Genomic DNA, 13,544 nt, shown 5'->3' with positions numbered 1-13,544 from the left:
TGTTGTTTAATATACTTAACATGTGATGTTGACTACATTAATTTTAGAGAATTTTTTTCAGCCAAATAAGTTTTTACTATAAATATCATAAACTATGTTAATATTTTTGTCCTAAATATATTTTTCAATTTCTCATAAACCTTTTACATTCTGTCTATCATCTTTTTGTTTATTCTTCTTTCCTTACTCATTCTCTCCATCCCCAGTTTTTTTTTCTTTTTGCCATTAAATATTATTCCCCAGTGAGTTGCAGTGTTTTTCTTTTGGGCTGTGATCCCAGAAACATATTGTGCATGAACTCAAGACCTATAAAAACATACTTTGCTTCACAGTGTTTATAACAAAAATCCAGGAAAATCCTCTTTAAAAAAAATAGGCCTAGTTATTTCTTTTATATATATATATATATATTTTTTTTTTTTTTTTTTTTTTTTTACGGTACACGGGCCTCTCACTGTTGTGGCCTCTCCTGTTGCGGAGCACAGGCTCCGGACGCGCAGGCCCAGCGGCCATGGCCCCCGGGACCAGCCGCTCCATGGCATGTGGGATCTTCCCAGACCGGGGCACGAACCCATGTTCCCTGCATCAGCAGGCGGACTCTCAACCACTGTGCCACCAGGAAAGCCCCTGTAATTTTTTTTCTAAATTTATTTATTTGTTCTTTTTGTTTTGTTTTGTTTTGGCTGCATTGGGTCTTTGTTGCTTCACCGAGCTTTCTCTAGTTGTGGTGAGCAGGGACTACTCTTCATTGCGGTGCGTGGCTTCTCATTGTCTTGGCTTCTCTTGTTGCGGAGCACGGGCTCTAGAGTGCAGGCTCAGTAGTTGTGGTGCACGGCCTTAGTTGCTCCACAGCGTGTGGGATCTTCCTGGACTAGGGCTTGAACCCATGTCCCCTGCATTGACAGGTGGATTCTTAACCACTGCTCCACCAGGGAAGCTGTAGTTATTTCATCTTTGAACTGAAACAATATAAAGTGTAACACATGTATTACTAAAGTAAGTAAGCTTTAAATGTAGCTATATTTACTAAAAACACTTTCATGAATTTATCTGTTAGTAAACTTTTGAAGTTTCTTCTGTTTGTTTTTTTGTTCTTAAAAAATATGCGGATGGCACTGTGTGAATGAATGGTATAAAACAATACATAGAATTAATTCTTTTGTGTATTCAACAAAATCTAAATCAGTGATGCATGGATAGCATACAGTTTTTCAATTATAGGCAACCATTGTATATAACTATATATAGTTGCTGTATATATAGTTATTCATAAGGCAGGTCTGAAGATTTTAAAATACTCATTGTTTTGTGCTTATATTTATATATATCATGAAGGATAGATTAGATAATTTGGTCTTTTATCAGAAAAAATATGAGAATATTTGATTTCATTTAAATCTCTTTTCTCACTCACACAATGAATAGTTTTAATTATACCAAAACAACTGATGTGTACTCCACCAACAAAAAGGAAAGAAAATTGATTATGTTCAGTGGAGACAAGACAGCCACAAATCAGAAACATGAAGATGGGTACAGGGAAAATGGAAATTTGCATTGGAATGTAGAAAGTTGTTGAAGGAAGTATGTCAGGGTTCTTCGTGACAATTTAAAAAATTCTATGCATTGTGGAAGAAATTACTTTTATTTTCATTCCTATTAACATTGCAGACACAATCTTGTAAAACAACTATACCCCAATTTAAAAAAAAAAATTGCAGAGTAGGTTCCTTAAAGAACTAATAACTATATAAGCAGCAAAATACACAAAGCAATGTAGTCTCCAAGACATTTTTTTAATTTTATAAATGTCTCCAAGACATTTTTTTAATTTTATAAATTTATAAATAAATTTATTAAATATCTCATTAGTTTGGCATTTAATATATGTAACTCATTTTAGCCCTGGGTTATATACTGCTTTTGTATTTTTTTTTTAACTTTTACACACCAGGTTTGATTTTTCACACATAAATTTCTTGAGAAAAAAAGATTTTTATTAATCTCCTGTAGCACTAATAGTATGCTCAACATAGAGTATGCTCTCAAAATTTTTGCTGATTTAAGCTGAATGCAGTATACCTTGTGAAAAGTGTGGCTTTGTGCCAATTACAGGGAAGATGAGAGGCTGAAAATCATAGTTTAAAAAAAATGATTGCTCTTCTTTAGGGCTTTAAAGTTCTAAATTTCGTGGGTCACTTGAGAGGTAATGAACAAAAATAAAAGTTGGTATGATAAAGTAGAAATAGGTATAAGTTGGGGTCCTTGCCCTAAAGGAACTTAGAATCTTACCCTCCCCAAAGTGGTGTGAGAATAACATCCCACTTATAATCAGAAATATGTCCTTTGGAACTGCAAGCTGAAAATAAAAGAAGTTATCTTGATTTTATCTTGTTTAAATTCTTGAATTTTACTAAAAATTTTAAAAGCCTAGGCTTTTCAGTTTAGAGCATAAATAAGGCTCAGGTTAATAGGTTCACTTCTGTGTAAGCCAGTTTGTTTTGTCAAAGACATATCCTATGCCCTTGCTCCGTGAAATACATGCCATTGATCAAAAGTACTAAACATGTAATCACCCTAAATCTATTTCCAGTAGTGGAAAAGTTGGTCAAAGTCCTTGATAGTTCACTAGACGTAGGACAGCAATATATAAAAACTAGATATCAAGCCTTTCAAATAGTTCTCTGTATTATTTATTTAACCCTGGTGTGATTTACTGGGGAAATGAACTGGAAAATGGAGGGGAATGATAATTTGGGTAGTCTCTGCTTTGTCACATCATCTCAATTAAGTATCAGTAGATTTCACTTAGTTCACTTACCTGTGGGCAGATTTTTATTTAGTGAATTAAAGGAATGTTCAAAAGACAAAGTAGTTCTGAAACTGAGCCCAGCGCTGGTTTTCCTGGGGAGATAGGATGCTGAATCCTATTCATTTCTTGAGGAATGATGTTTATATCAGTCATTAAGGATTAATACTAACCAGTCTTTAAATCAAATGAAGTCAGGGGATCTGAATGTGTAACTTCTGGCATTGTGTGGGAATTTTGGTGCTTAATTAAAATGTGACAAATTAGATGTTTTTAATGGTTTTATGTTAAAATTAACGACATACAGAAGTCAGCTCTGGACACAAACATGTAATTTGACTTTTAAGAGAATATGAATTTACTTCTTTGGGGAACTGGGGTGGACACAGGTTGCATCATTATCCTCTAATTGGAGGCAGCTGTGTCATTTTACTTTTTACCAAGTCTTCAGGAGGTATGATCTTGCATTCCTTTTAATTTAATATTTGCATTCTTTATATGAAGAAACTCATAAGTGGATTAGATAGTGGTACATTGATAGAGTTGCATAAAATGTAAGCTTTTGCCCTTCACTCCTGAATTCATTCATAACGTTTTAAATGTATAAGATATTTGAGTTACTTAAGCAGTCTGACTTCAACAACAAGGAAGCGCCAGTAAATGAGGGATCACATCTGTTGATAAAGTTTAGGTGTTAAAGTAGTTACTGGTAACCATCTTTTTTCCTTTAATTTATTTTTACTAGAGTGATACTTAAATATATACAAACAAAAATACGTTTTCCACTAACAAAATCAAAAGTTTATATATTACAAACAAAACTACAACACTGTTAAAGTTCAAATAAGGTAAGCTCTTTTTTGTGTGGTAAAGTATACATACAATACAAAATTTGCCATTTTAACCTTTTGTAAGTATACAGTTCATTGGCATTAATTACATTCAGAATGTTGTGCAACTGTCACCACTACTTCGAAAACTTTTTCATCACCCAAAACAGAAACTCTGTACCAATTAGGCAGTAACTCCCTATTTTGCTCTCCCCCAGTCCCTGGTAACCTCTAATCTACTCTGTCCTGAAGAATTTGCCTACTTTATAGATATTTCATATAGTTGGAATCATACAATATTTGTCTTTTTATGTCTGGTTTATTTCACTTTGCATAATGTTTTCAAGGTTCATTGATATTGTGGCATGTTGCAGAATTTCATTCCTTTTTATGGCTGAATAATAATGTTCCATTGTATGTATGTACCACGTTTCTTTTATCCATTCATCTGTTGATGGACACTTGGGCTGTTTGCACGTTTTGGCTATTGTTAATAATGCTACTATGAATATTTGTGTATAAGTATCTGTTTAAGCCCCTTTTCAATTCTTTGGGGTATGTATCTAGGAGAAGAAAACTTTTACAGAAAGCTAATTGAAGAAAATATTTTCATGACTTTAGATGGGTTAAGTCTTCTTAACCAAGATCTCAAAAACATAAACCATAAAGGAAAAAAAAATCATTGAATTTGATACATTAAAATTAAGAAATTCTTTTCTAAAAAGAATATCATAGACCAAGTTAACAGTTAATAGACTGAGTTAAAGAATACTAGCAACAGGAATTGATATGTGGAATATACAAATCAACAAGAAAATGATAGGGAACTTAATAGTTAAATGAGCACCATAAACTAAAGATGATTCACAAAATCACCCAAATAACTAATGTGTAAATAAAGAGATACTTCTGGGCACTTACCCCAAAATGCTCATACTCCTGTCCACAAGGGGACATTGTACAAATATGTCTCTTATAGCACTGTTTGTGGTAGCAGGAAGTTGGAATTAACCTAGATGTGTACACTAATTGGAGAATGGATGTATCTTCTGTAACACTAGGCAACAATTACAGGCACTTACCTAGATGTACATACAGCTACATGGAAATGTCTTAAAATCTTAGTGTACTGTGAAAATCGTTTGAAATTGAACAAGATCCCCAACAGTATCACTTGGATAAATTTAAAATGCATATTTATTCAAAGAACATCACATGTTTTTCAAGAATAAATATGTTTCCAAGTCATATACCAAGTTAAGTATATGCCCATTATTTGTGTGGTGCCTGTGGGCGGGTGAGTGGGATTATGGAGAATTATAGTGGAGATCAAAGATTAAGAACAGGAAAACAGGAAATTTGATGATCACTGCTTAACATTCCTGACTTTAATGTGTACTTCTAAAGTTTTCTGATTTACTTTTCCTGCTATAGACTTTGCACCTATAGAAAAGCCTACTCCTTTAAGTAAACAATTCAAGATTTTTTGCATTTAGGCTGCAAATAAAATTTCATGGTGAAAACAACCAGAAATGACAGGAAAGGAGAAATTAAATTTCACCCAATTCCTCCAAACCACCACCAACCATCTTCACAGAACAAGGGTGTGGTAGGACAAAAGATACGTCAAATCCCTGGAACCTGTGAATATTATCTTACTTAGAAAAAGGGTCTTTGCAGATGTGATTAAATTAAGTATCTTGATATGAAGAGATTATTCTAGATTATCTGGATGGGCCCTAAATCCAATGACAAGTATCCTTATAGGAGACAAAAGATTAGACACAAACACCCACACAGAAAACAAGGTGGTGTGAAGACAAAGGCAGAGATTGGGGTGATGTGGCCATAAGCCAAGCAATGCCAAAGGAGCACCTTAGAATGGATTCTCCCCTAGAGTCTCTGTAGGTCATACGGCTGCACTGATAACCTTGATTCTAGACTTCTGGCGTCCAAAACTGTGAGAGTAAATTTCTAGTTTTAATCCACTAAATTTGTGGTAATTTGTTACAGTAGCTGCAGGAAACTAATGTAGACAAATATGAAGTTGTTTTCTTGTGGTTTTAGGGCTTCTCACACAAGAGACGTTGACACCCTTTGTACAAAATAGCTTCCCACAATGTAGTAGCCCTCCTGTTTTCCCTCTTGGAAGACCTGTAGTAACCTCTTGGTCCATTAATTGTTAAGTGGTCTTTCTTTTCCCAATAGATTTCAAAAAATCTGCCCTAGCTTATCAAACAAATACTTCATGCTATAGAATTTGGCTTCAGGCTATTTTGTAGGAGAGAAATAAACACATAATTTTAGGTTTCATACTCTATTGTCAATGAACAAGTAGACATAGGCATATTTAATTGAGTAAAATATTTCTCAGTATGAGATATTTTTTAAAATTTGTAGTTTTATATTTAACAGTACAATAATATACTTGTAATAATTTATATATCGTATATTAACGCATATATGTGGAACCTAGAAAAATGGTACAGATGAACCGGTTTGCAGGGCAGAAATAGAGACACAGATGTAGAGAACAAACATATGGACACCAATGGGAGAAAGTGGGGGGAGTGGGGGTGGTGGTGTGATGAATTGGGAGACTGGGATTGACATGTATACACTGATGTATATAAAATTGATGACTAATAAGAACCTGCTGTATAAAAAAATAAAATAAAATTCAAAAATAAATAAAGTAATTTATAATTGGCACTGTATTATACATAAGTGTATAATATAGATGCTTAAAAACAGGTTTAATTTTTAATTTTGGTGAGGGAATATGGACTTAAATAATTGAAACCTTTACAGCTGATAGTTTTCTTAAAAATTAAGTAGGGAGAGCAGTTTCTTCTTTGCTGGGATAATTGATAGAAAAGGATGTTGACAATACCTTGTAGAGTTGTTTGCATTTAAATGTCAGTCAAACAAGATATAAAATTTTAAAAGTACCATACAGATTCGTTTATTCTATTCCTCAATTTACAGCTAAGAAAAACGGAGGTCCAGAGAATATTAATCCTACAACTAGTTATTGACAGTTTTCTCTTCAAGATTTCCTTTCTGTCTAATACTTTACCACACTGACTTAATTTGGTTGTCTTTGGAGCAGGTCTTCAAATTGTCTTAGCAGAGAATAGCAACTAGTGCTATGCTTTGGTGATCTGGCAGTGGTGTGTAGGAGGCATTGAAGACAAGTGCATTATCTGGAGTTTTGGCTATGAGTAACAGAAACCTCAATTTAAATTGGCTTTAATAACGTGATAGTTTGTTATATTATATACCAAGGATCTGGAGATATGGTAGTTCTAAGATTTGTTAATTTAGAGCTTAAAGACAAAGTGAAAGATCCAAATTCATTATTCCCTCCTTCCCTTCCTTCTCTCCCTCCTTTCTTCCCTTCTTCCTTCCCTCTCTTTGCCATCTTCAGTTCCTTTGGTTAGCACCACTTGCTATGTAGTTACTTTCAGAGGCGGAAAAACATCTCTTTTTCTCTCACACGTATATTCTTAAAAGCAGATAAGCCTCCCATTGAACTTGTCTCATAGATTATTATCTCATTGGTGATTGATTACATGCCCAGGCTGAACCAAACCCGTGGAAAGAGGATGGAATTACCACCATAGAACTAGGTGTTGAGGAGCCAGAATTACATAATTTGAGGGGTAAGAAATGCTGTAATAAGACTGCTAAATTAGATACAAAATTGGATCATGTATTAATAGGTAATTAAACTATAATCTTTGGGGCTATTTACAGGATAGGAGAAACAAGACTAAAACGACACTGTATCATTTTTCTATATGTTAACTGGTAATGTGACAAGATTGTAAATCATCTGGGCCCTAATCAATTTTTAGTTAAATAGTTCTGTTTCCTGAGAGTCAAATGAGCTGCAGGTGGGCTTATTAGAAATGCATGATATTAAAAGGCCATCCAGTCTTATATTTTCCTTATTTCCAACTTCTGAATACTTTTTTTTTCAACAGGGATAAGTGAGATTGTCAGAGGAGATGGCATAGGAAGAAAAAAATAATAGGACAAAAGGCCCAGTTCCAATCTGTGCACATATTCCAAATTAGGCAAGTTTTTACCATATGACTTAACTTATTTCTACTGGCTGGGCTTTCCTTTTTCTTTGTTTCCTTAAATGGTCTCAAAACATGTAAATTCCAGTCACCCATTCTTTTCTTTCTTTGCTTAATACTCATAGTAGTTTCGTCTGTGACGTTACCATTAAAAAGGTTTTAATTTATACTTAAATTCATAAATAACATTTATAAATGTCAAGACAAAGCAATTTGATCTTCGGAGGAAATCCCCAAGTACGTGACAGCACCTAGCGTGGTATCTAGAACATAAGTGCTTTGTAAGTGTTATTTGAATATTAACATTTATAGTTCACTAGAATAAACTCCCTGTTGGCAGATTGTATCTTATTCACTGTTCTGTGTATAATGCCTAGCACAGTGCATAGACTGTAGGAATTAAGTATTTGTTGAATAGTTTTTAAAACCAAACTTATTTTTAAAGTGAAGAATGTGCTACAGCAGTGTTCTTCAAACTCTGGTTGCATAACCCCTAAAAGAAAATTTTTTTAAATCCCTACCCTCTGCATGTTTTAAGTTGACATTTAAGTTTTGTCATAAGTTTAAATAGTTGCAAAGGATATAATTTCTAGTTTGCAAATATTGACATATTTAAATAAAACTGTTACATCAATTTTAAAATGTATCCAACAGAGTATAAATACCATAGAATTTAAAATATCATTGACTTTAAAAAGACATGAATGAACCCTTCACTATTATAATTTTTACATTGTTTCTTTTTCTCCTTGAATTTTTATTTCTATTCCCATTCTCCAACAGAATTTTACCCCAATATGTTTCTTTTAATCTTTTTTTTTAATTTAATTAATTTATATTTGGCTGTGTTGGGTCTTTGTTGCTGCACGCGGGCTTTCTCTAGTTGTGGCGAGCAGGGGCTACTCTTCGTTGCGGTGCGCGGGCTTCTCATTGCAGTGGCTTCTCTTTTGCGGAGCACAGGCTCTAGGTGCGCGGGCTTCAATAGTTGTGGCATGAGGGTTCAGTAGTTGTGGCTTGCGAGCTTAGTTGCTCCGTGCCATGTGAGATCCTCCCGGACCAGGGCTCGAACCCATGTCCCCTGCGTTGGCAGGTGGATTCCTAACCACTGTACCACCAGGGAAGTACCCCCAATATGGGTTTTTTTTCAGTTTTTTTTGGTTCTTCATTGTTCTACTCGGTATATTATACACTTTAAATTTTATTTTTCTTAGTATTGCCTCTACTGAAATTTTCACAAACTCATACAAAATATAAATTTCCTTAAAATCATCTATTTTTATCATTAAAATAATCTCTCTACGATGTCTTGAGATGTTCAATACCATGAGAGTTGCTCAACCAAGAGCAAAGAATCAAATAACCTCTCTTCTGTTAGAATGCAACATGGCCAGTCAACTGGTTTCCTATGTCAGGTCTTCTTTAGAAAAAAAAAATGATGAATGTTAGCTTATTTTAAATATAATTTCAGGGCATAGTTTTGCTACACATTATTCTATTCAAGTTGAAGAAAGAAGAAACTTTAAATAGAAGTAACTCAGATTTTAAACAATGCACATTCATTACATACAAATTAGAAATATATTTCTTTTTTTTTTTTTTTTTTTTTTTTTGCGGTACGCGGGCCTCTCACTGTTGTGGCTTCTCCCATTACGGAGCACAGGCTCCGGACACATAGGCTCAGCGGCCATGGCCCACGGGCCCAGCCGCTCCGCGGCATGTGGGATCCTCCCGGACCGGGGCATGAACCTGTGTCCCCTGCATCGGCAGGCGGACTCTCAACCACTGCGCCACCAGGGAAGCCCCTTCTTTTGTTTTTTTTTTAACATCTTTACTGGAGTATAATTGCTTTACAATGGTGTGTTAGTTTCTGCTTTATAACAAAGTGAATCTGTTATACATATACATGTGTCCCCATATCTCTTCCCCCTTGCGTCTCCCTCCCTCCCTACCACCCTCCCTACCCCCCATATGTTTTTATGCTTGAAACTCTTCTACTGATCATATCATTCATTAAAATATTAAAGAATGTTCTGTGATTTCTGGATTGGGTTGTCATTATAATTACTGATATACAGTTGATCAAAATAGCATAAACATGTTACAAATATTAGCAAATTATTTTTAAGCTAAAAAAAAGTAAAGTTTTACTAGGACTGCATCTTTTGAACAAGATGTGACAGAGCATATTTTTGGATTCTTGATTTTAAAAGAGATTTCCTGAAATCCAATATGTTGAATTATCCCCTTCTTTGACACATCAGAGACTTTTATACCTCATGGCAATGTGCCATCAGGGTGTGCCTTACTGTAGGTATGCTTTACTGTTGTCAAGTTGGAGAAGGGACCACAGTGAAAGCAAAGAAGTGGGCAGGGGACCTAGCATGCTGATTTTAAGTCTAGTGTGGTATCAGTTGGATCAGTTTTACAAAGAGTATTTACTTGAATTAAGGATCTCAAAATGAATTCCCTTGAAACTATCTGGGTCTACATATACCTTAGTAAATCCTTGTGTACCCCTAAGGCTACAGTGTGAAGATTATTATCTTAAAGGATAATAGAGAGATCATGTTAAGTGAATTGTCACAAATGTGATTAAATGGACAAGATTATTGTCATTAGCATGGATGAGCTTTTTTTTTTTTTTTTTTTTAAATCTCTTCCTTTTCCATTCCGTGTGGTTCTGGTAGGACTGTCAGTCATCCTGTCTCATCTCCCAGAGGGATCCTGGCCTGGCCAATATTAATCCTATTACCCTGGATTCAGTAATTTGTTCTGCAACAGGTGTAAAAACCAAGCAGATCAATGAATATTCTTCCCTGAAATTGTTATATAAACACTGAGGAAGAAAATTTAACTTTCTTTCTGTTGGGAGCTACTGAGCTGCAAAGATGTGTATCTGGAACTGTTGGCAACCAATTGAGGGTGCCTGTCTGTAGAAAGAAGGCAGGCAGAGCTACACGAAGAGGCAGGGGTGCCAAACCAAGGGCCTTGTGGGGCATGGGGTTTCAGTCGTTGAGGCCCTTAGTTCCTGCAGCTCTCTTGATTCTGTGAGCTTCCCCAGTGTGCTTTTCAGCTACATGAGCCACAATTACTTTTTTTTGCTTGAGTTAGAGTTGTATTTCTGGTGCTACTGAAATAATTGTATTAACACCTAAGAAAAGTAAACTCAAAGTATTTTTAAAGTATCTTTTGTAAAATGGGTAATTTGGAAAATTTTCTCTTCTAGATTGTTGGACCTTCAGATGGAAGTAGTTACATTATAGATTATTATGGAACCAGACTTACAAGACTGAGTATTACCAATGAGACATTTAGAAAAACGCAGTTATATCCATGAATATTGTTTAAAAGAAACAGTAAGTGATACATATGTGTAATCTTAATTATAGTATATTATCTGTATAAAATTATGATAATTTGAGAACCAGGGGAAATTTAAGAGATCATCTAGTATTGTAAACCTGTCTTTTTGCTTATCAGGAAAGGCAGGTCTCTAATCTTTTTTTATTGTTTTTTAAAATTTTTATTGGAGTATAGTTGCTTTACAATGTTGTGTTAGTTTCTACTGTACAACACAGTGAATCAGCTATACATATACATATATCCCCTCTTTTTTGGATTTCCTTCCCATTTAGGTCACCACAGAGCATTGAGTAGAGTTCCCTGTGCTATACAGTAGGTTCTCATTAGTTATCTATCTTATACATAGTATTACTAGTGTATATATGTCAATCCCAGTCTCGCGATTCATCGCATCCCCCCCTTCCCCCTTGGTATCCATACGTTTGTTCTCTATGTCTCTGTCTCTATTTTTGCTTTGCAAATAAGATCATCTATACCATTTTTCTAGATTCCACACATATGTGTTAATATACGATATTTGTTTTTCTCTTTCTGACTTGCTTCAATCTGTATGACAGTCTATAGGTCCATCCATGTCTTGCAGGTCTCTAATCTTCTATAAAGCATTTTTGTATATGCTCATTGCTCCTGCAGTTCTCAATTCAGACTGTCTCTTTGCAGTGAATATAGTTAAAGGACAAGGTTCACAAGAAAAAAATAACATCAAAGCAAAAAGATATCCCATAGTTTTATATAATGGTTATGATGAAAGTATGTGTTATAGATGATAAAGCATATCTTTTCTACTGTCCATCCTTCTTAGGGTCAGTATGATCCTTAAACCTCCTTCTCTTCTCTTTTCCTAAATCTGAAAGTTGATAGAGTTTCAACCCTGAACTACTATAAGCAGTTATTTTAAGCTGAAGTTTGGCCCTGCCCATGAGAATTATTAATTGGCCTTAGAACTGTCTAGCAGCTTTCAGGGAAGACAGAGAGAAACATAGGCTGAATGTTTTGGCCACAATCATAATCCTAGGATTTTTAGTTGACTCTATCTCAGAGAGTGCTTCTAGAGTCCAGGAAGGGACTAGGCATTCATTTTCTATGTTTAATGTATAAATAGGATATGAAGTATAATTTTGCCCTTAGGGTAGATTTTTTTCTTTTCTCACAGTAAAATTATAGGATATGCTTTATAGTTATTGCCATGAGAGTTGAATGGTGACAGGCCCTTCCTGTTAAGATCTGAGGAACGTATTCAACTCGTTGTCCAAAAAGTTCTTCAGATCTTTTCTTACAAACCATAAGAGTCTCTGTGTTTAAAATTGAAATGAAGCATAGAGATCCATCTGCCTCTTCTTACTAGGGAAGAAATTAAGACCTAAGGAAGTTGAGACTAAGGTACACAATCAGTACAAAACTGAATCTAGAACCTAGGTCTTCTGTGCACTCCACTGGTTCTCTTCTACCCCACCCCCACTAACTGCTTTGTTTTTTATTAAGTATCTTCATTTTGGAAATTGTCACTGCTAACTTTATGAGAAGGGTTGTGTAGTTTTACATAACCTTATTTTCACACTGTAAATTGTTGTTTCTCTTTTTAAAGTATATAGATTGTTTTAAAACTATAATGTATAAAAAATAAGCAAATGTAATTTAAAAAACAATATCTGTAGCCTATTATATAAACATTTAATTAGGATTCCAGACTCAGATTTAAAATTTAAAACTAGAAGGGCCTATTGAGAAGGCATATCTCTGCATTGTCATTCATATAATCTCCTACAATACCTGCAGAAGTGCTCCCAGTGTAAGAAAAAAATATCTTGAATAAATGAAGCATTAATATGTGTATCTATAAAAACCTCATTGGATTCTCTTAAAAGATTGTGTTTTAACATATTTCTTTTTTCTGTTTTAGGATTTGGGCCTCCTTGATTTTAATAGAGAACTCTCAGTGTGTAGATTTCCAGATTTTCCTTTTTCCATCTTCATATACCACTTTACAGATTCTGTTTAATTTTTTGTTGTTGCTGATGTTTTTGTTTTGTTGTCTTAGTTAAAAACATTATTCTGATATTTATTTAATAGAACTTTGAGATTTATATGATAATAGTCTTTCTTAGGCTACTGTCTCTATGAGATAGATAGCTTATTACTCTGATATTAATGTGTTTTCCAAAGGCAAGTTGCCACTTGTCCTTTTCGCTTCTGAGAAATGAAAGCATGACTTATTCACATTTTTTAGTGCTTTATTATTAAGAAAACTGTCTTAAATGTTGAATGTTTCTGTCTTCTGCATTTTGATCCTTCAAAGCAGTTAATCCATGGTGCGAACAAATACCATCTATATTGCCTGGGGCTGCAGTCTTGTATATGACAACCTACCTGTTTTTTGGAGCTTTCAGATCTGTCTTTGCCTTGGTATCCAGGGAGCTAAAGATCATCAGAGAGTCTGAAACCTTGAGGCAACGC

At 34.6% G+C, this 13,544-nt stretch overlaps 1 protein-coding gene across 1 annotated transcript in view; it reads left to right on the top strand.

Annotated features, from left to right (window-relative positions):
- The window catches only part of TM2D1 (TM2 domain containing 1), a 52,341-nt gene extending 39,035 nt beyond the window's left edge, over positions 1 to 13,306 (top strand). Inside the window, exons 6-7 of the mRNA XM_065888402.1 lie at positions 10,954 to 11,083; positions 12,991 to 13,306. Of these exons, the coding sequence (XP_065744474.1) occupies positions 10,954 to 11,064 (111 nt within the window). The 3' untranslated portion in view covers positions 11,065 to 11,083; positions 12,991 to 13,306. The remainder of the gene's footprint in view (positions 1 to 10,953; positions 11,084 to 12,990) is intronic.
- Positions 13,307 to 13,544: the final 238 nt, after the last annotated feature.

The sequence above is a fragment of the Phocoena phocoena genome, chromosome 1, assembly GCF_963924675.1.
Source record: "Phocoena phocoena chromosome 1, mPhoPho1.1, whole genome shotgun sequence".
Taxonomy (NCBI): domain Eukaryota; kingdom Metazoa; phylum Chordata; class Mammalia; order Artiodactyla; family Phocoenidae; genus Phocoena; species Phocoena phocoena.
This window is presented reverse-complemented; position numbering and strand designations above follow the sequence as displayed.